The 22,749-nt window shown below is 36.6% G+C and overlaps 2 protein-coding genes across 3 annotated transcripts in view; one reads left to right on the forward strand and one right to left on the reverse strand.

Annotated features, from left to right (window-relative positions):
• The window catches only part of CNTNAP4 (contactin associated protein family member 4), a 990,511-nt gene that overhangs the window by 672,313 nt on the left and 295,449 nt on the right, over positions 1-22,749 (forward strand). The gene's annotated exons all lie outside the window — the stretch shown is intronic.
• LOC126943763 (60S ribosomal protein L18-like) overlaps positions 1-22,749 on the reverse strand; it is a 42,890-nt gene that overhangs the window by 5,327 nt on the left and 14,814 nt on the right. The window contains exon 1 of one of the 2 annotated variants that reach the window (XM_050772794.1): positions 905-2,106. The exons of the other annotated variant lie outside the window; for it this stretch is intronic. Coding sequence (XP_050628751.1) covers positions 1,291-1,854 — 564 coding nt within the window. The 5' untranslated portion in view covers positions 1,855-2,106 and the 3' untranslated portion in view covers positions 905-1,290. Of the gene's footprint in view, positions 1-904; positions 2,107-22,749 lie in introns of those variants that run through there. 2 annotated transcript variants of the gene reach the window in all.

The following is a 22,749-nucleotide window of genomic DNA, read 5'->3' on the forward strand; positions in this document are numbered from 1 at the left end:
ATATATTGTTTACAAAGTGACCAAATATAACCATAGAGGATGTTTATGAAGAAGACAATTTTTTAAAATATGTTTTACTCATATTGATGATTCATAGTGAAGACTGGTTTTTAAAACATTATAATGCATTTTCATTACTTACATATTTTATAGTTTTGTTTAAGTATAAGAAACCATAATAAGTATAAATAATGACTCCGAATCTCACCACCTAGAGAAACTCAGGAGTCACCCTTTCTCTAGGTGGCATGACCTTAGACTTCCACCAACAAGGTAAAGGATATTATAAAACATTTTCAGAAGCCCCTTCTGAAATGGGAAAAATGGTGTTTCATTGTTGTTTTAATTTGTACAGTTGTTTTGGTGGGGGGTCAGAGTCTCACTCTGTCACCCAGGTTAGAGTACAGTGGTGTGATCATGACTCATTGCAGCCTCAACCTCTTGGGGTTCAAGCAATCCTTCCAGCTCAGCCTCCCAAGTAGCTGAGACTACAGGCACATGGCACCATGTGAGTTAATTTTTCGTAGAGACAGGGTCTTACTTTGTTGTCCAGGCTGGTCTAGAACTCATGGGCACAGGCCATCTTCCCACCTTGGCCTCCCAAATTGCTGGGATTACAGGCGTGAGCCACCATGCCTGGCCTTAATTTGTATCAATTTAATTGGTGTTCTCTATTCTTATGTATTGCCCATGGCTAAAAGTGCTTATCGTGTCTAATTTGTGCTTTTAAATATGTTTGTGGGATAGCTACATTTACATGCAACCCTCAGGATATGGGATAATTGTTTATATATGTAACAAACTTTTAATAGCTTATTCTTAACAATAATCGGTAAAATCTGAGAAAATGAATTGTATCACTCATATTTGTTATTCGTGAAAACACTGTTTTAGATTTCCTTACCAACTTCTGGAATGAAGCTATAGTCCGTCAATCTGTTACAAACTAGACCAGTGGTTGTCGAAGTGAGGTTCGCCAGACCAGCATGATGAGATCAACTGGGAACTTAAAATGCGAATTCTGGGGTCCTACCCAACTACAAATCGGAATCTGGGGGGTGAGACCCAGAAATCTGTGTTTTATTAAGCCCTCCAGTCAATTCTGATGTACCGGGTGGAAGTCTGACAACATTTGGAGTAAACCAACAATAAGAAACCTCATGTGAAAAGCTACTTAAGAGACTTTCTCAACCCCAACTGCAACGTCAATGTGCACATTTTCTTTTCTTTTCTTCAGCGTCCAAAATCGTTTTAATAAGACAGTAGGATCCAGGGTTAGTTTCTGCAGCCTCAGCTGGCCTGTGCGCATCTGGCGCGCTCGAACTTCCGGCCCTTGGAGCGGACGTAGGGTTTGGCGTGGCTGGGCGGGGTTCCCGGGGCCTTGCTGAAATGCAGGTTCATCTTTCGGCCCTTGCGAGGACCGGAGAGCAGGACGGTGCCGCAGCCCTTGGGGGAGTCCAGGGCCAGCTGGTCGAAAGCGAAGATTTTGCCCCCGGCCCTGATGATGCGGCTGCAGGCCAGGCTGGTCACACGCAGCGCACACACCTTCAGTTTGGGCACCTCCTGAACCCGCACGTCATCCGTTATGGTCCCCACAACTATGGCCGTTTTGTTTTCCCAGCCAGGAAGCTTCATTTTCCAGATCATCCGGGAAAGGGACAGAGGTGGTCGGTTGGTAGGACTCATAAACAACCTCTTCAGCACAACCTGGTTGAATGTGGAGTTGGTTCGTCTGACCGGAAACCTGTACAGCTTGACCCACAGCTTGACACAGGATATCAGGTAGATATCCTGGCTCTTGGGCTCCTGGCGCCGAACCTTTTGGTCCTTGCTGTGGCGGATGTCAACTCCCATGATGGCGTCTCCTGCGCGGCCAGGTACGGAAAGGCAGAACGGCCAATGTGCACATTTCCTATTAAGACATCTTCCTCTCCCTTTCTCTCCCTTTCTTTTCTCCTCCCTCTTGCAGAAATTCCATCCATTTGTGTCTTTATTTTTTAATCTTTCCCAGATAATAGCTTCACTAATGCATTGCTACATGTGGAGAATCTATTAACTTTTAAGATAAAAAGTTCGTTTGCTAAATTCTCCCCATATGTTCAAACTCATAAAGTACTTGTTCTGATTGCTATGATACAAACAAAAAACATATTACTCAATTTGGCATAATTTTAGGAACACTTTTGTGGTCCGGCATTAGCACCGATTTTTGAACGTGCTTTATTAAATTCAAAATCTTGTACAATACATGTCATTGTGGTAGTTACAGTGTATATCAAGATTTTTAGGTTAAAATCTTAAGCATATTTGTTCCTAAACGCAGTAAAAGGAATAAGAGCACTATTAATATTACTATTATGATTAAAATTGTTCATGTTAATATCGTCATATGCCTTATGTCATTCAATCCTCATAATAATTCTATGAGGTAGGACCCACTGTTATTCTTGTTTTGCTGAAGTATTCATAAGTCTGCTGAAATATATACTACAAAATAGGACTGAAAAAAAACCCACTCAAATTTAAAATTTATTAAATTGTTAACTATTAAATTCTACTCATCACAACAGATTCCAGATAGACATTAGATAAACCTAAAGGCTTCCAGTGAAGTAAAGTATTATTAAACACTTTTCATATTTCAGTTTTATAAAATTCCTATGTAATCTAACGTTGTACTATATAAAATGTTTTTTAATAGATTTGTATTTTAAAAGGTTTTAATATAATTTTTTTTCTATTTCAATAATTATTTGGAAAGGTAATTTATGTCCTAAAAAATTGTAACTATGGTGTTGTGAATTTGGGCATCTTCCAGGCTAGGGAGTTTTTGGACAATTCATAGCAGTTCTCTCTTTTTACTGCATCCAGTCCAACTCGTGATTTTTTAAATGTTGAGAGGGTTGTACGTTCATGGCTTCAACGAATGGTACCATACTTAAAGTACAATAAAGAATAAGAAAATGAAGCCCATTCTCCCCAAAATTAATTCACTATGGTTCTATTGAAGGTGATCAGAATTCAAAAAGAATGCAAGAACATACTGCCTACTTAAGTGTTACTTAACAAACTACTTTTTTTTTTTTTTTCTTTTTTGAGACAGAGTCTTACTCTGTCACCCAGACAGGAGTGCAGTGGTGAAATCTCAGCTCACTGCAACTTCTGCCTCCTGGGTTCAAGCGATCCACTTGCCTCAGGCTCCCAAAGTACTGGAATTACAGGTGTGAACCACCGCACCTGTCCTGAACTACTCATTTAGAAGTATTAAGGAACTATATTTACTTTTGCTGTAGAGTCTCAACTATTCAAAAAGCAATGTGAAAAAAAAATCAAAATCACTTATTTTCCCATTTGCAAAAAAGTAACTAAATGGGATCTTTAGTATAAAGACACATTTAGTAAAAACAAATGAGAGATGATACTTCCCACCCAACTGGATTTTTTGGAATTAAAAAATTGAGTTGGTTTGAACACAAATAAACTAAGACATCACGGTTTCTATAAGCGGTTACAGAATAGAGAGAAAACGTAAGACATATGATATCATATTTTACGGGTGATTTCATCAATTTGTGTAAGTAGTAGCACTCTAATGACAAAAAAGGAGATAGAACATAATGATTCCACAGAATAAATGGACATGATCGTGTGATTCTAGGCTGATGAGACCTGACTTTCCTCGCAGAATCAATATGCACAATTTTATTCGTAAGGAATATATTCCATTACATTCAGAGAAGTATTATTTATAAAATGAAATTCTTTACAAATGTCATGAGAGATAAGGCATGTGCGAGGTTAAGGGGCAGTTCGATTTGTAAATTTTTGCCTACTCAAAATTTACCCCAGTTGTGGCTTTGGGGCATTCCCCAGTGGGTTAACTGTTGAGACCAATATAGCTGCCAGAGGGCCACACCTCCCTCCTTGACTCTAGCAGTATGTGGGCATGCATCTAATGTTTGGCTGACTGCCTGTTCCACTCTCAGGCCTGGTGCTACTGAGCAAAGATAAGGGGACACCGAAGTCCACATTCTTGGCTCCTCAGAGCTGCGTTGAATTCTGTGCATCTTCTAACCTAAGTCCTTGGAAATCCCTTGGAGTTGACATTATCTTTCTACTATATTTCCATATTGCTTATGGTCACCAGCATCAGTTTCTTTTGCTTGTAACCAAGACCTCTTATTTTGAAAAATATTTTGCACATATTTATTAAGGTTTTTACTATAGTTTTAGTAATGTGCAGATGTTGCCATTTTATTTACTAAGAAAAATCATGGCTTATGCTTCCAAAAATTTACAATCTCCAGACGGAGCTGAATCCGTATGGGAAGTGCTACATATATCATAATAAAATAATGAGTGTTAATATACATGTTAAGAAACCAAAAGATAATATAGAATTTCAGGGCATCTCCACAAAGAGTTTTTCACATATGGTGGCCCTACTCTTACTGGGAAAGCTTGCAAAACAATGATGTGTGTGCATTTGTGTGTAATTGTTTTTAAAATAAAGGTATATATAACTTTCTTGAAGCCAACCAATCCAGAATTTTTTTTTTAAACATGTACTGCTGTCTCCAGGTGACAAATATAATTTGAAAAGAAGCTCTAAGATCAGGATTCAGTGACTAATTTCTGCAATAAAAATGAAATCCATCCATCTTTTCTCCTGTATTTCAATATCTGATAACAATTTTTCATTCTAAATACTAACCAAGTCTTTTCAAGCTTCTAAAAGACTGGAAAGTTAATCTTCCACATGTGCTGATGAGCAATTGCAAAGATTAGTTTACATAATCTATGTTCCTGCTTGCAGAAGCATAACTTTCTATTTAATACAATGAAACAGGTATTTTTAAGGCATTTTTTTCCTTTATAAAATCTGAACTTAACACATACCCTGTGTGAATATAGAATAAAAGCAATTGTTTGTTTCTGCAAATTTCACCTGAAGTAGAAGTTTTAACTGCCAACTTTGAATCCAGGATCAATAGTGAAACATGGTTGCAGGCTCACTAATATTAAGATTTCTGGCATTTAAAACTTTCAAAGAAACAATAATTTCATAGTCTTTTAGGGAGCTGAGTAGAAGGAATAATATAGGAACTTTTTGGATTTGGTAATGTTTAATCTATAACTAAATTGGAAACTATATCATGTCTTCTCCAAAATAACATATCTTATTCCTTAATAGGAATAAGAAAACATTTTTATATTGAAAGTGATATCTAGGAATAGATAAAGTAGATACGGAAGTGTTCAGGTATTTTAAAAGTACTATTTTTTCATAATGTAAAAAGTTTGCAGATTTAGAGGTGGATAAAACTCAAATGCAAAACTATCTGCAAATCACCTAGAATTACTACCTGGGTAAAACTTGTTCGCATTCCCCACCAATGTAGAGACTAAGTCTCTGTGAAGAAATGAATGGATATTTTGAATAGGAGATGGGTGATTTAAAAAAAAAAGTCCCCCCATTGATTAGGGCAACCTTGCTGTGGAAAGAAGTGGCACTGAAGTGAACCTTAGAACATCCTGAAATATTAGGTACCTGGGCAGCATAGGAGGTTTTGTGAGATCCAAAATACACAATCTCTTAGTATTTGGTATAGACAATGGATGACCATGAATTATCTAATAAGAGCATATCCTTCATTTGGGCAATTCCAGAGATTCTCTACTTTTATCCCTAACCTTGCCAAGATTGAGTCATTTCCAGAATCCAGTCTGAATTTCCAGTTAAAAATGTTGCACTGATCAACCTGGTTTTTCTCTTTTCGAAACCCCACTGCAATAATAGAAATGGAATTTTATCGTTGTAAAGACACATGAACATGTATGTTCCTTGCAACACTATTCACAATAGCAAAAGCATGCAGTTAACCTAAATGCCCATCAGTGACAGACTGGATAAAGAAAATGTGGTACATATACACCATGGAATACTATGCAGCCATGAAACAAGAATGAGATCATGTCCTTTGCAGGGATATGGATGGAGCTGGAGGCCATTATCCTTAGCAAACTAACATAGGAAAAGAAAACCAAATACTGCATGTTCTCACTTATAAGTGGGAGCTAAATGATGAGAACACGTGGACACATACAGAGAACAACACACGCTGGGGCCTTTGGGAGGGTGGAGGGTGGGAGGAGGGAAAGGATCAGGAAAAATAACTGATGGATACTAGGCTTAATACCTGGGTGATGAAATAATCTGTACAACAAACCCCCATGACAAAGTTTACCTGTGTAACAAACTTTCACATGTACCCCTGAACTTAAAATGAGTTAAATTAAAAAAAGAAATACAGTGGAAAAATGATAGTGAAAACTGGTGTTGGGGAGGGGCATTGGGGATAGAGAGTATGGGAACTCGGTACTTCCTGTTAAATTTTTGTGTAAACTGAAAACCTCTCTAAGAAATAAAGTCTACTAATTTAAAATAAAAACACAACCAAATCAAACCATCAACTAACATGGAAAAAGAAAAGAGTTCTGAGAGTCCACCACTGAATAAAGATATTGACAGCTTTATTGGGAATCAGAAGGTGACTGAGGAATGGTGACTAATTTAAAAACAGAGTAACTAGGCCAGGCACGGTGGCTCACGCCTATAATTCCAGCACTCTGGGAGGTCGAGGCGGGCGGATCACCTGAGGTTAGGAGTTCAAGACCAGCCTGGCCAGGTTGAAACCCCGTCTCTACTAAAAGTAAAAAAATTAGCCGGGCATGGTGGTGTGTGCCTGTAATCCCAGGTACTTGGGAGGCTGAGGCAGGAGAATCACTTGAACCTGGGAGGCAGAGGTTGCAGTGAGCTGAGATTGTGCCATTGCACTCCAGCCTGGGCAACAAGAGCGAAACTCCATCTCAAAACAAACAAACAAACACCAACCAACCAAACAAACAAAAAACCAGAGTAACTAAACCCAGAACCTTATGTGGGTGAGTAGTCAAATCATTAGTCCCAGAGGAACCCTGAGAATCTCAGTGCTTAGGGATTTCCAGTACTCCCAAAGGTAGGGGTCAAGCGCTGAGCTGAAAAGGAAAAATTGGCTGAAATTCTGTTGACAGAGCACTGATACCAAAGGAAATTCTCCCGCATTTCACACATACAGGTATGCAGGGGGTGGGAGGTTTAGTCTGTGGAGCTAACTAAAGGCACTTCCTGACTCCACTCTTAGTTCCATCTACCTTGCTTTCCAGGATGTCCTATCTTTGTGAAGCAGGATTTTCAGTGGTTGATGTGATTTAAATGAAAAGAAAAAATAAAAAAGTACTAAATGGAAATCAGTGTGGAATAGGAAATGAGGGGTTTGGTGTCTAATCTGATTTTAAAATGTGAGAAGCTGTGCAGTGCCCAGAAGGCACACATTTCCCTTTAGTAAGTAATTATAGTCATTCAAAAGTAAACTTAGTTGTTTTGTTTGTTTGTTTTTGTTTTTGTTTTTACAATTATGTTTGGTATTTACTCAAATGGCTACTAAGTTGTTGGGGATATAAACACATATTACGTTCTTTGGTACCAACTTACTTATAAAAAGGGAGTGTTTGATATTTCTTTTGCCTCGGGCACAGTGAAAATAATCATACGGATACCAGTGGACCTGTGAACTGAGAAAGTTTGAGACTCTCTCCTCTAAGCCAATTAAGGCAGTGCCATTCTTTTGTGTAATACCCTCAACTGCCACGGCCTGCCTTGGAGTTGGGAGCCACTGCAGGATTCAGTGTTGGTCAATGAGATGCAGGAGAAATTGTATTGGATAACTTCTTAGAAAGTTATTTTTCTTGCTAATAAGAACAGTCCAGAGGAGATGAAAGGATTTTGCCACCCTGGCCAGCCCCTGCTCCGTGCTTTTGAAGGTGGTCCTGTTGCCTGGAGCTGAGTTAGCCATCATGCGATACTATTTGACAACTGTAAGAATAAAAGGCAAAATACTAAGGACAGCAGGGAAGAACAGTAACCATCTACCTCCAGAATCCTTGTGAGATAAAAATAGAGCCTCTGCTTGTTGAAATTGCTGTTGTTGGCTTTATTACTACTTGTCTCTGAAATTTCTAATTAATGTAAACAAAATGTAAACACTGACGATTCTTAATCAGAACTATGAAATAGCAACTTTATATGGGTAGTTTGGGAGACACTGGGGAATGGTGTGGACACACAAAGTAAATGTCTGTCAGAGTCAAAAGCAAATAAATAAGGTACAAAAGTGATACATCATTAAAAAAAATATAGAGGTAAATGCCAGGGGAAATTTTGAGAGTGACAGCTGAGAAAATCAGAACAGGAGAGGTAGGGGTGATAATAAGAATAGCTAACATTTATTTTGCACTTACCATGTTCCAGGCATTGTGCACATTATTTTATACATATTTGTTAATTTGATTTTCACAACAACCCTAAGAGGTAGGGTTATCTCCAACCTACAGATGAAGAAAGTAGTTATTTCTACTTTAGAGATGAAGAAAATGGAACAAAAATACATCAAATGACTTGACCTCAGTTATCCAATTAATAAATAGTGGGCTGGGGGATGTGGGAGAGTGCTATTCTGCATTGTAAACTTTTCAATGAAATTTCACTTTTTCAATAAGTACCTTTATTAATGTAATGAATATTAAAATTATGTAAAATGTTCCAGCTACTAAAGATTTATTAACTTTTATTTTTTGAAGAAATTAAGTGTTCTTGAATTAATATCCCTGAATTGTTATGTTGCAATATTATGTTCTGGAAATTTAATAGTGAGAACGTTAAATCCGAAGAGATTAATAATGCTTTAAGTTGACTTGTGATACCCGGTAACATTTCTGGAAGCGGACTTTGTGTTGGCCAGAACTCCTTTTTGTAAATATTATCCAGAACTGTCAGGCACTTTGAAAGCGAAACATAGGTGGGGGTTTTGGCTAAACTTGCATTTACACATGACTTAGGTAATTGTTTCTATTTAATTGTGCACCACCTATCCAAATAGGCTGAATTAATTTTAAATTAAAGTCCAATCAGATAAAACTGGGAACAGTGTAAAATAAATTAACTTAATTTTAACTTTTACCCCAGAGAAACTAATGTTATTTCCTAAAAGATCATTTTTTTCATAATTTTCTTCAAAAGTAATCAAAAACATTATACACTCATAAACTTTTATTCATCTCATAGAACCTTGGATTTGAATGAGAACTTAAGGGTTGTGTAGTGTAAATTAGATGAGGTCTACAAACATCTCTACAAACTTCCCCCAAATAAATAAAAAATACCTGTTATATCTAATAATAAAGAAATCAAACCTCTGAGGTCATTTGCAGGCTATTCAATTATGTGTTAGAGACTCTTTCTTATATTGGAATTACCTCTGAGAATTAAGAATCTTAATTAATAGAGTTTGAAATGACAAATATTTATTGAACTAATATATAATTATATGAAAAGCAACATGGCTTTGCTCTTTCACATTAGAGTTTATCATAAATCAAAGTGGATACCTGGTACAGTTAGTTACACACAAAGAACTTCCCTCTTGGGAAGATGGGGAAAGGGCACCAAATACTCTATTTCTGTTTCTGTTTATTAGGAGAATGAAATAGGTAATTTAATTCTGCCGTTATGGGAATCTAAATCTCCATAATTTGTTTTGTCTGTGGTGACAAACTTCATCTTCAACCATTTGAAAATTCTGACCATTAAGCATCTTCTATAACTATCAGTGTCTTCCAACCCAGGAGCACTTTTTACCCCTACTTCCTGTGTGATATACTGCATAATTCATGGTAGATTTTTAAAAAATATAAAATATTTTTTTAAATGACGAAGCTATCGTGTCATGACTTTCATTCCTGAATATGTTCTTTGCTTTCCCTGAATATATGCAATGTGCTTGTTTACTTTACATTTTACCAACCCAAGAGAAGGCAAAACAAGGGAGAGGAGATGAATTTTAAAAGTTATACATAGTACAAAAACCATATATTAGACTTCTCAAAAGAGATGTTTTTACACAGGAAAGAGTTGTCCATTTTACATGAACGTAGATTTTTAAAAATCATTATGTCTGATGGTTGGAATGAAAATTTAAGAGTGGAAGGAAAGACAACATTGACTATAAAAAAGATTTTTTAGATTCACATTTGTTTATTAAACAGTAGAATTATTCTTGTCAAATGTATTCCAATTGCATTTTACTACTGTAAGTAATATATATATATATAGCTCTTGTTATGTGTATTGTATATGATTCTTGTTAAATTTAGCCCTGCATACAAATATATGTGCATGTGGGGCTTTATTTAACAAGAATTATGTTTATTTTCTTCCAGAAATAGCTCTTATTTGAGGACAGAGATTAAAATGGATAATGATAAAAATACGTCAATATGTAAAAAATTCATTTAGTTACAATTTTCACTGGTTCACCTTTAAGTTACCTCATTTGACTATTTATAACTTTCTAGAAGATGAAGTAAGTAAAAATCTTCAGCTACTCTGGTGTGGAGATTTACTTTTCATGCATATGTATCAACAGTTTCAAAAAAATGAGTCATTCCAAGCTTATTGAAGCAAAGCTTTCCTAATTAGAGGTCATTTGTGTACTTTATTATAGGTGTTCTTCCACAGCTTAAAGAGTATTAAATATCATCTTCATGCATATATATTGAGAAAGCTTCCTAAATGTTTGGCTTAAAAACACAGTGAATCTTAATCAGTATTTCAGGACGTGGGATTTTAATAGTGTGAAGATTTAAAATCTCAAAATCTCTTTCTTTAATATTAGGGTCCGAAATACCTCCTTCACAAACTAATATGAAATATTTGAATATATTACATTTATGTGAACAAATGAAATATTAAAAAATGAGCATGCTCATCCAAGGTGACATCATCATGAATTGCTATTCTAACCCCCAGGGCTAAGGTGAATGACAGGTTAATGCTTCAAGTCTGTGTCTAAAACCATCCATACATTATCCCTAAGTTTAATTCAGGACTCAAAGCATCTTAAATTTACCATGGATGAGAGAATGAGAGGAAGGAAGTAAGAGGAGGGATGAAAGGAGAAAATAAGAAAGGAGGAAAGAAAAGAAAAACAGAAGGAAGTAGAAGGGAGGGAAAGAAGAAAACAAGGTAGAAAGGCAGGTAAAAATTCATAAGTCCAACATGTATCAGAAATTTAGTTTTTACTATATATAATAGAGGTATAGTCAAAAGTATAAAATACTATATCATTGTCTTTTTTTTTTTTTTTTTTTTTGTGATGGAGTCTTGCTCTGTCACCCAGACTGGAGTGCAGTGGTGCAATCTTGGCTCACTGCAGCCTCCACCTCCTGGGTTCAAGCAATTCTCCTTTCTCAGCCTCCCAAGTGGCTGGGTCTACAGGCGCATGCCACGACACCCAGTTAATTTTTGTATTTTTAGTAGAGACGGGGTTTCATCATATTGGTCAGGCTGGTCTCAAACTCCTGACCTCAAGTAATCTACCCACCTCAGCCTCCCAAAGTGCTGGGATTACAGGCGTGAGCCACTGCACCTGGCCCGTTATCTTTTTTTTAAAAAAGAAGTAAACCTAAAGCATCTTAGTGTGTTTTATTTTTATGTATAACCTGTTTAACAATGTTTAAGCCATTCCATTGTGACTGTGGTTCTTGAATAGTTCATCTGTTTTCCCTGGCTTTAAAATAATGCTATGCAGTTATCTACTTGGCATTTTACTAACCCAATAGAGTACAATTATTATGCAACCAAATATACAAACTTTTTTTTTTTAAAAAATTAAAGTACTGGTAAGCCAAAATAGCAGTAGAGTTTATTCCCTATCACCTTCTTTCTCTCTGTATTCCTTTCTTTTATTTACTGTCCTTCTAACAAAGTAAGGCAATAGGAAGTAATAGTACATGTCTGTAAAATGGCGTGTGTTGTTAGTAGTTTTTCCTCATTTCATTTCTATAACAACTATGTGTCATAGCAGTTTTACAGATAGAGAAATAATGGTTCATATAAGGTCCTTAAGCAATGAGATTAGGTACATAATCAATATACAAAAGTGACTGATTTTTCTGTGTGCCACCAACAAACAATTAGAAGACAGAAAGATGCATATGTGTATATGCACATTTTAAATATATCATTTACAATTAAAATCATAATGGACCTAAAAATAGATCTTGCAAAAATGTTCAAGCCATGTACGTGAAATTTTTAAAAACTTTGCTGAGACACATTAAACACAATTTTAGTAAATGGAGACACTTATATTCTGAGGATGTCTATTCTCCCTAAATTGATTTATAGACTCAATTGATTTGTAGACTAACATATAGACTAACAAGACTTCTCCAGTACAAATCTGACAGGAGTTTTCCCTAAAACTTTACAAACTGATTCTAAGGTTTATGTGGAAGTTTAATGGTCCTAAAAGGAAAGGCATATCTGAGCAAGAGGGTGGATAATGATGGGAAACTTGTCTTATTTAGAGACCAAGATTTTTAAAATGATTATAATGAATATCATGTGCTGTGTGTACAGGGGTTTTTAAACTGAGCAACAGAATAACAAAGTCCAAAGGTGGTGCCAATAAAATTATGAATAGAAATATCAACTAGCACTTTTCCTAAGAGATAGCATGTATGTTTAATAAGTAAACATTTGAATAAGAAGTCACTAGTCGTCAGAAACATGTAGAATGACCTACTACGTTGCACTCATTCAATTGGTAGAAAGTAAAACTAGGAAAAATGTACAGTGTTTGAGAGGTTATGGATCAATGAAATTTATTATTCATTACTGGCAACAATTTATATTGGCATAGCCATGTTGAAGGCTAGTTTTATGTTAGCTTATAAATTTACACATTTACACACCCGGCAATTCCATCTTTAGTTATATATCTATTAAAAATGTTATACCTTGCACCTCGAGATATCCGGGCTAACATGGTGAAACCCCATCTCTAGTAGAATTACAAAAAATTACCCGGGCATGGCAGATCTCGAGGTTGGGAGATTGAGACCAGCCTGGCTAACACGGTGAAAACCCATCTCTATTAAAAATACAGAAAATTAGCCCGGCATGGTGGCGGGCGCCTGTAGTCCCAGCTACTCGGGACGGTGAGGCAGGAGAATGGCGTGAACCTGGGAGGCAGAGCTTGCAGTGAGCCAAGATCGTGCCACTGCACTCCAGCCTGGGCGATAGAGTGAAACTGCGTCTCAAAAAAAAAAAAAAAAAAAAAAAAATTATACCTTTCATCAGGAGACACATTTTATGAATAATACCTCAAAAAGCATGGACAACGAAAGCAGAAAACCTCCCCAAAAAATGGGATTATATCAAACTAAGAAGCTTCTGTGCAGCAAAGAAAACATTCAACAGAGTAAAAAGACAGTCTCTTGAAAGGGAGAAAATATTTGCAAACTATTCATTTGAAAGGGCAATAATATTCAGAATATACAAGAAACTCAAACACCTCAACAGCAAAAAACAATCTGGTAAAAAAAATGAGCAAATGATCTGAATAGACATTTCTCAAAAGAAGACATACAAATGACAATAAATAAATAAATTAAATAATAAAGCTCAACGTCACTAATCATCAGGGAAATGCAAATCAAAACCACAATGAGGTATCATCTCACCCCAGTTAGCATGGCTATTATAAAAAAGACCAGGCCAGGCAAGGTGGCTCATGCCTATAATCCCAGCACTTTGGGAGGCCAAGGCGGGTGGATCACCTGAGGTCAGGAGTTCAAGACCAGCCTGACCAACATGGTAAAACCCCTCATCTACTAAAAATACAAAACATTAGCCAGGCATGGTGGCAGGCGCCTGTAATCCCAGCTACTCGGGGCTGAGGCAGGAGAATAGTTCGAACTAGGGAGGCAGAGGTTTTAGTGAGCTGAGATCATGCCACTGTACTCCAGCCTGGGCAACAGAGCGAGACTCCTTCTCAACAACAACAACAACAACAAACAAAACCAAAAAAATAATTCATATGCTGGTGAGGATGTGAAGAAAAGAGAACTCATATACGCTGTTGGTAGGAATGTATACTAGTACATCTGCTATACAGAATAGTATGGAGGTTCTTCAAAAAACTGCAAATAGAACTAACGTGTAATCCAGCAATTCCACTACTGGGCATTTATCCAAAGGAAAGGAGATCAGTATATTGAACAGACATCTGTACCCCGTGTTTATTGCACCACTGCTCATAATACCAAGATATGGAATCAACCCAGGTGTCTGCTATAGTTTAGATATTTATTCCCCCAAACCTCATGTTGAAATTTGATCCTCAATATTGGAGATAGGGCCTAATGGGAGGTATTTGGGTCATGGGTGTGGATCCCTCATAAATTACTTTGGTGCCATTCTCACGGAAATGAGTGAGTCCTCAAGTTCTCACTCTAGTAGGTCCTGCAAGAGCTGGTTGTTAAAAAGAGCCTGGTGCCTTCCCCCTCCCTGTCTTGCTTCCTCTCTTGCCATGTGGTCTCTGCACATACACGGTCCCCTTCCTCTTCTGCCATGAGTGGCAGCAGCCTGATGCCCTCACCAGAAGCAGTTGCTGGCAGCATGCTTCTTGTATAGCCAGCAGAATCATGAACCAAATAAGCCTCTTCTCTTAATAAATTACCTGGATTCAAGTATTCCTTTGTAGCAACACAAATGGACTATGATAGTGTCCAACAGAAGATGAATAGATAGTAGAAATGTGGCATATATGAACAATGGAGTACTATTCAGTCATAAAAATGAATGAAATCCTGCCATAGCAAAATGGATGGAACTGGAGAATGTTATGTTAAGCGAAATAAATCAAGAACAGAAAGTTAAGCACCACATGTTATCACTGATGTGGAAACTAAAAAATGTTGATCTCATACAAGTAAAAAGTAGAACAGAGGACACTAGAGGCTGGGAAGAGTATGAGGAGGAAGGGTATGAGTAGGAAAGAGGAGATTTGTTGAAAGATATAAAATTACAGCTAAACAGGAGGAATAAGTTATAGTGTTCTATACCACTGTAGGATGACTATAGTGAACTGTAATATATAGTTTCAAATAGCTGGAAGGAGGTTATTGAATGTACTCAACACAAAGAAATGATAAATGTTTGAGATGATGGGTATGCTAGTTATACTGATCTGATCTATATGTAGTATACACATCAAAACATCACTATATACCTCATAAATGTATACCATTATATGTCTATTTAAAAGTAAAATAAATAAAAAAGACAATTTATACCAGCAATGTTTGTAATGATAAAAAATCCAGAGATGGCCTAATTAACTTTAAACAAATTGTAGTATGTTCACAAAATAGATGGCCATGAAAATGAATGAACTACACTACTGATACAGTTTGAATATTTATCCTCAGCGAAATCTCATGTTGAATTGTAATCCCCAGTGCTGGAGGTGGAGCCTGGTGGGAGATGTTTGGATCATGGGGGTGGATCCTTCATGGCTTGGTGCTGTTTTTGTGATAGTGAATTCTTGCAAGAGCTGTTCATTTAAAAGTGTGTGGCACCTCCCCACCACCCAGCTCTCTCTGTCTCTTGTTCCTGCTTTTGCCATGTGAAGTACCTGCTCTCTCTTTGCCTTCTGCCATGATTGTAAGCTTTCTGAGGACTCCCCAGAAGCAGAAGCCGCTATGCTTCCTGTACAGCCTTCAGAACCATGAGCCAATTAAGCCTCTTTCCTTTATAAATTACACAGGCTCAGGTATTTCTTTGTAGCAGTTCAAGAATGGCCTAATACAATTACCAAGGGCAACAGAACAACATAGATTATTCTTAGTAATATCTAGTTGAGTGAAAATGAAAGCCAGACTTTATTCAGTATGGCTTGTTATATAACTTCGAAAATAAGCAAAAAAAAAAAAAAGTATATGGGTGTTCCTTGGCTTCACTATCTTATATTCATTACTTTTTCCAAAATTATGAAATAGACTGACAATAAAAGTAAAGACAGTCATGTGTAAACTCTTGATGATAGAGAATTGTGAACCAAAGATAATGACTAATATCATTTTATGTATCTGATAAGAAAAAAGAAATTAAAGATCAGAAAGTCAATTTCTGTCTCTAACATCGTATAAATACAAAGGCATAAAGCCTGAAGTTAGTCAGTGAGGTTTAAGTCCAATATCCCTTCATCATATTAATGTACCACAAAGAACAGCAAAATAGAATAGAGTAGCTCCTTAAGATCACTCTGCACACAAGTTCTAAAATTATAGAAGGTGTTTATTCCTGACAAAATTACAGGTGTTTCTTCCTTAGTAACATGGTTCTCTAAGACCCTTATGTCTAATTTATAAAATATTATGTCTCCTCATAGTTTTATAGCATCCACTTGAAAATAATGAAATAAGAAAACAGATATACCAAAATGCAGAGAAAAGAACTGACACTTTACATATTTAGAATAAACTGAAAGCAAATTTTATAGTGCATTCTACCATTCACTTTGACTCAAGCATCTTTTCTACCTTTTTCATAATATTTTTACTTTGTCAGAGATGAAAGGAGCGTTCGAGATCATCTATTCAAATCTTATTTTACAGATAAAGTTCCCAAGGTGACAGTGTTAAAAGCCGAACCAAGACTCAAGGTCACTTCTGGTATCTAAATCCCATGGTGGTTTCTAGCCCTGACCCACTGACCTGAGGGACTTTCGTCATTCCACACAGAATAATGCTTTTAGAAGCAATTTGAGAAAGAGAAAGTGAATGCCAAAGATTCTACTGTATTCCTCACAGGGGAGATAACTCTACCACAATTTATTATGCTTCTACAACGTGTAATCTCAGTGGAATTTAGCAGCTACCCTAAGGAGCCAATCCCCCTAAAGCTTCAGGTAGACTTTCATAGAGTTAAGGAGGGAAGGGAAGTAAATTAGCAACCACTTAAAGTATAAAGGGATGGAGTTGGGAATATGCTTAGTTCTTGCCTATTTTTAAGTAGGGAAAGGTTAAAATGCTTCGTTGATATATTTGAAAAGAGATATCGCTTTTTAGGAAACCCAAGTTAAATCTAACTCCAACTTGTAAAAAAGGTCTTACTTTTATTAATAAAGAGTGAGCCCTTTGAATGCTACCCAATCCAAGAAACACCAGGCTTTCAGATTTACGTTGTAGACTTGCCTATAAACGAAACACCGTCATTTCCTCTCTTTGGGAATCCCTTCTCTTGCCCAGATAGCGACTTTTCAGACTCCTGCCTAACATTTAAATTGCAGTTTATGTTTTACCTTCTCTGATCTCCCAACTCATTATGCTGCTTTCCTGGAATTAGTCCATGGCATTATTACCTCATCACAGTACTCCTGACAATAGAACTTGCTTGAGGGTTGCTAATATGCATGTTTACCATGGCTTTGTGGCCCTCAGGAAGGCAGGTATTCTGTCTTATTCACTGAGCAGATGGTTAGCCAATTTGGTCTGAGCCCCATTCTTGCCTCTCAGTGTTCTGCCCTGTGTTATGGGAGTCTATGAACCTGTAAATTACATTTCTCTGAGCCCCATAACTTGTAGTTCCTGCTGGGTTTGGCTAATGGGGATAGAAAGAGGGGAGACGCTACTCCTTTCTTGGACTTTTTGGTAAGAGCCACATTGGGCATTGCCAGGAATGATGGAGGCTGGAGCAACTGTGAAATTGCTGGGAGGGTAGCGTTCTGGGTATCTGCTCAGGAAGCTCAGCACCAACTGTGGATCCCAGGAGCACTCTGCTGTGGGCTCTGGGTAATATTATTGGCTCCTTTGCTTCTCCAATCCAAAGATGGTAATGCTTTCCTGCAGTTATTAATCTTTCGATAATCTTGCCTTCTGTTCCCATGGCCCTTTCAATACCCATCTAAGAAAATTCTGTATTAACCTCTTTGTATTTGAAATTCATAGAACGGTTCCGTTTATTCATAGTCGAAACTAGGGCAGTAGTGCAATGTTGAATACCAAATAAGGAGTTAAAAATAATTTGGATGAGAGAGCATCCTTACTAACTAAATATGATCCCAGATCTGCAATTTTAAGACTCTGTAGTCACAAAATTTTTAATAGCAAAGCAGCTCTTAATAAATAGATTATTTATAAAATCAGGCCCTTCTCAACTGTCATTCTTGCTTACACTAGCATAGACCCCCCTCATTCCTGTGTTAGGTCATTTCTAGGTTAGTTCATTGTTGAGCATAAGATGCTGTCGACATTACCCTATATACAGCAAATTAAATGCAAATTTATTTCAAACCTCAAAAGATAATGATTTGAATATCAAAAGATTAAGAAAGGCCTTTGGAAAAATTGATGAAGACCAAACATATTTTTGAGAAATTTACCTTTTGTATTTATGTTGTTATAGTCAGACAGATGCAAACAGTGTCTTCTGCTATCGTATAAATTTGTCAGAAAAATAATGCAAAGATGGAAAAAAAAAAACTTGGCATGAGATAGATTGTTTAATGGCTACAAATTCTTCCTATTCCAGTATTTTTGCAATGTGACATTGCCACTTCTCTCATACTGAAGTAGAATCTATTTCTCTGTTCTGTTCCATTTGTGCTGGACTTGTGATTTGCTTTGTTGAATGGAATGTGTTGGGAGTGACATGATATAACCGCTAGAGATTAGGCCTCAAGAGATCTTGTAGCTGACACCTTTAATCCTCTTTGACCACTGCTCAAAGATCTCCATGTCAAGAAGACAGTCTAGTCATGTGAAAGAGAACTGAAGTGCTACATCTGGTCCCCAACAACATATGAGAGAGGCCATCTTGGATATCTAGCCCTGCTAATCATCAAAATATCAGAAATAATAAACTATTGTCTTCAGGTGCTAAGTTTTGGGGCCATTTTTATACAGCAAAGTTTAATTGAAATACAATATTTGCTTCAGTTTTAGATTATGTTAATAACTAGCAAAGAGTTGCAATATTTTTGTAATCATTACTTTTATTTTTTAAAAGATGATGCTCTTTGTCTTATAAAGCAATTAACAATGAGATATTTTACCCATCCCAAATAATTTTATAACCAATTTTATATTTCCTTTGGACAATATTCTATAAACGAACAAATCTTTGCCATGGCATAAATCTCACTTTCTGAAAGGTAAGAGGAATGTGCAAGTTTTTATGAGTTTTCTGTGAACCCTAATATAGATTCATATTGACAAGAAAAACTAACTTATTTAATAAGGAGGCCAATAATCTTGACAACATATAATGTCATGAGATATTTTCAAGAGAATCCATGAGTTTTATAAAATTTTCCTTTATGTGTTTAGTAAAATTAGCGGAATCATTATCTAAAAGTGCAATTTGTTCAAGAATGTGACACTTTATGATTTACATATGCATCCTTTTGGGGAGACTCCACATCACTGATTTTCTTGAAAATGAATCAACTGAAGAGAAGGTACCTATAAAACTATTTACTCAAGATCTGAAATCCTTGAAAAATTGCTGAATTATATATAACCATAAAGATATACATATTCTGTATCTATCTATAACACATATATTATAAATAATATCTCATACATGTATCATAAAAATTGTCTCATGACTTATAAGAAACAAGAAGTTAAGAAAAAGCACAATCATGTGAAATAGAATAAGTAATAATCTGATAGAGGATCTGTATTCGATGGTATTTAAATGAAGTCCTTCTGCAGGAAAATTTCAACTTTCTTAATTTAACCTGGACATTCAATAGAGTAAATAATTTTGCAAGGACTTTGTAGTTGAAAAAGGTTCACATCAAATACTAGGTCTTATTCATTCTTTTGAACTATTTTTTGTACATCCTTTCAAACTATTCTTTAACCATCCCCACCTCCTCCCCACCCTCGCAGTAGCCTTTGTAGGTAGCTTTTTAATAAAGACAGCATGAATATAATGGATTTCAATAATATAATTTTTTAGTGTAAAAATTGATCTGGGGTAACATCATCCAAAAATATGCAATATACTATAGAAATTTGGAAAAACCAAATAAAATATTTTACCACAGTGCTCTCTGGCAAGTATCATACCTATGATATATGTTTTAAAATCTAAGGCAGTGTATATTAAACCTTTGGTTTGGGATAAACATTTAGTGACATCAAATGCATTTATAATGATAATTATGTGTGTAATGTATTTGAAAGTTTTTAAAAGTGGTTTCTTGAGTTTATTTTTATATGAATAATAATGACACTCATTTGTTACACCCTTACTGGGTTACAGAAATTGGGTGAGACGTTTACCATTCATTATTCTCACATAATATTCACAACCAACCTGGAAGGGAAGTGCAAATACCAAGGTTTAGAAAGATTTGATGATTTGCTCTAGTGGGTGAGAGGAGCTGAAATTCAAAGCTTTTGCTCTCAGCCTCATTCTTTTCACGATTTTATTCACCTAGGCCACTGTGCTCTCTAAATCTTTACTGTCATCATTTTTGTTTCACGTTTAGCCCTTGTTTTGCTAGAGTTTTTTTTCCTTTTCTTTTTCATATCCATGCCACGTTATTTGAAATTTTGACCACAGTGTGCACACTATTTTTTCATTTATTTATTTTTATTTTAAATGGACAAAGAAAAGTTGTATATACTTATGTATAACACGATGTTCTAAAATTTGTGTGTGTTTTTAGAATAGCTAAATCAAGGTAATTAACAGATGCCTTACCTCACACACGTACCATGTTTTTGTGGTGAGAACATTTAGAACCTACTGTCTGGGCACTTTTTAAGAATACAAAACATTGTTTTTTAACTATAGTCACCATGTTGTATAATGGATCTCTTGAACTTATTTCTCCTAACTACAACTGTGTGTCCTTTGAACAACTGTCCTCAACCTTCCTTTCTCCAGCCTCTGGTAACCACCATTCTACTGTCTGCTTTTGAGTTCACCTTTTTAAATCTGTAAATAAGTGGGGTCAGGTAGTATTTGCCTTTCTGTGTTTGACTTATTTCACTTAACGTAATGTCCTTCAGGTTTATTCAGGCTGTCACAAATGATAGCATTTCCTTCTCCTTCTCCTCCTCCTCCTCCTTCTCTCTTCTTCTTCTTCTTCCTCTTCCTCTTCCTCTTCCCCTTCCCCTTCCTCTTCTTTCTTCCCTCTTCCTCCTCTTCTTCTTCTTCTCTTCTTCTTTTTCTTTCTTCTTCTTTTTCTTCTTCTTCTTCTTCTTTCTTCTTCTTCTTCTTTTTCTTCTTCTTCTTCTTCTTCTTCTTCTTCTTCTTCTTCTTCTTCTTCTTCTTCTTCTTCTTCTTCTTCTTCTTCTTCTTCCTCCTCCTCCTCCTCCTCCTCCTCTTCCTCTTCCTCTCCTTCTCCTTCTCCTTCTTCTTCTTCTTCTTCCTCTTCCTCTTCTTCTTCTTCCTCCCCCTCCTCCTCCTCCTCCTTCTTCTTCTTCTTCCTTCTCCTTCTCCTTCTCCTTCTCCTCCTCCTCCTCCTCCTCCTCCTCCTCCTCCTTCTTTTCTTTTTTTTTTTGAAGGACTCTTGCTCTGTTGCCTGGGCTGGAGTGCAGTGGTGTGATCTCGGCTCACTGCAACCTCTGCCTCCAGGGTTCAAGCAATTCTCTGCCTCAGCCTCCTAAGTAGCTGGGATTACAAGTATCCACCACCACGCCTAGCTAATTTTTGTGTTTTTAGTACAGACAGGGTTTTACCATCTTGGCCAGGCTGGTCTTGAGCTCCTGACTTTGTGATCCACCTGCCGGGGCCTCCCAAAGTGTTGGAATTACAGGCATGAGCCACTATTTCCTGCTTTTTAAAGGTGAAATAGTATTCTACTGTGTATATAGATCACATTTTTAAAATCCATTCATTTGTTGATGGTCGCTTTGGTGACTGATCGCTTTGATTCCATATCTGGGCTACTGTGAATTATACTACAGTGAACATGGAAGCATGCACAGTAATTTGTTTCAGAGGACTATTGATTGTATACTCTTAGTAAGTTACCCTGCATGTAATCTTTCACTTTTATTTACCACCTTGATGTATCAACATATACCACAAAAATATTATGTGTGCGCAATCTAGGTGGTTTATTTCACTGAGTTCAATATTTATCCATAAAGAGCAAAGAGACATTTTTTTTTTCCTTTTGAGACTTTATGACCTAAAAATTTAACATATGTAATTTCAGTAAGATTGGAAGGAAACTTGCTATTAAATGCTTTTCTTGGAGAAATTAGTTACTGAAACATTGGCAATTTGTAATAATGTTACCCAGCTTTAAAGGCATCTAGTGTACCACTTTCTGCTTTGATGAAAATGTTCTATATCTGCTTTATTTAATATGGTAGCTACTGGCCACATGTATTATTATTAAGCCCTTGAAATATGGTCAGTGTGAGTGAGCAATTGACTCTAGTATCTACCATATTGAATAGTAGGTCGAGACGAAATGATTTCATGCGTGTATCTACTTTACAGGGCTTACTCCCCAGCCTCTGACTGGGAAGTGCTCAGATAGTACACATAAAGTGAGCTAGCCTCTTTAAAAGACAAGTGAACTCTGTAACTGCTTTCTTCCATTTCCTGCTTCTGTAAAGATGGCACCATTGCCGTGTTTGCAAAAGGAACAACCAATTTTACTTGTAGGAGATTAACCCCAGCTATCCTCACTCTTCTATAACAGTAGTTTTCTACCTGAGAGTTGGAGAATTGCTCCCTTAAGGCACATCAGTTGACAGGCATGAAACTTGCTGTGTGTTGTGGATCTGAAGATCTAGGTGGTAGGTGGATTTGATTTCCCTGGACCT

This window comes from Macaca thibetana, chromosome 20 (genome assembly GCF_024542745.1).
Source record: "Macaca thibetana thibetana isolate TM-01 chromosome 20, ASM2454274v1, whole genome shotgun sequence".
Classification (NCBI taxonomy): domain Eukaryota; kingdom Metazoa; phylum Chordata; class Mammalia; order Primates; family Cercopithecidae; genus Macaca; species Macaca thibetana.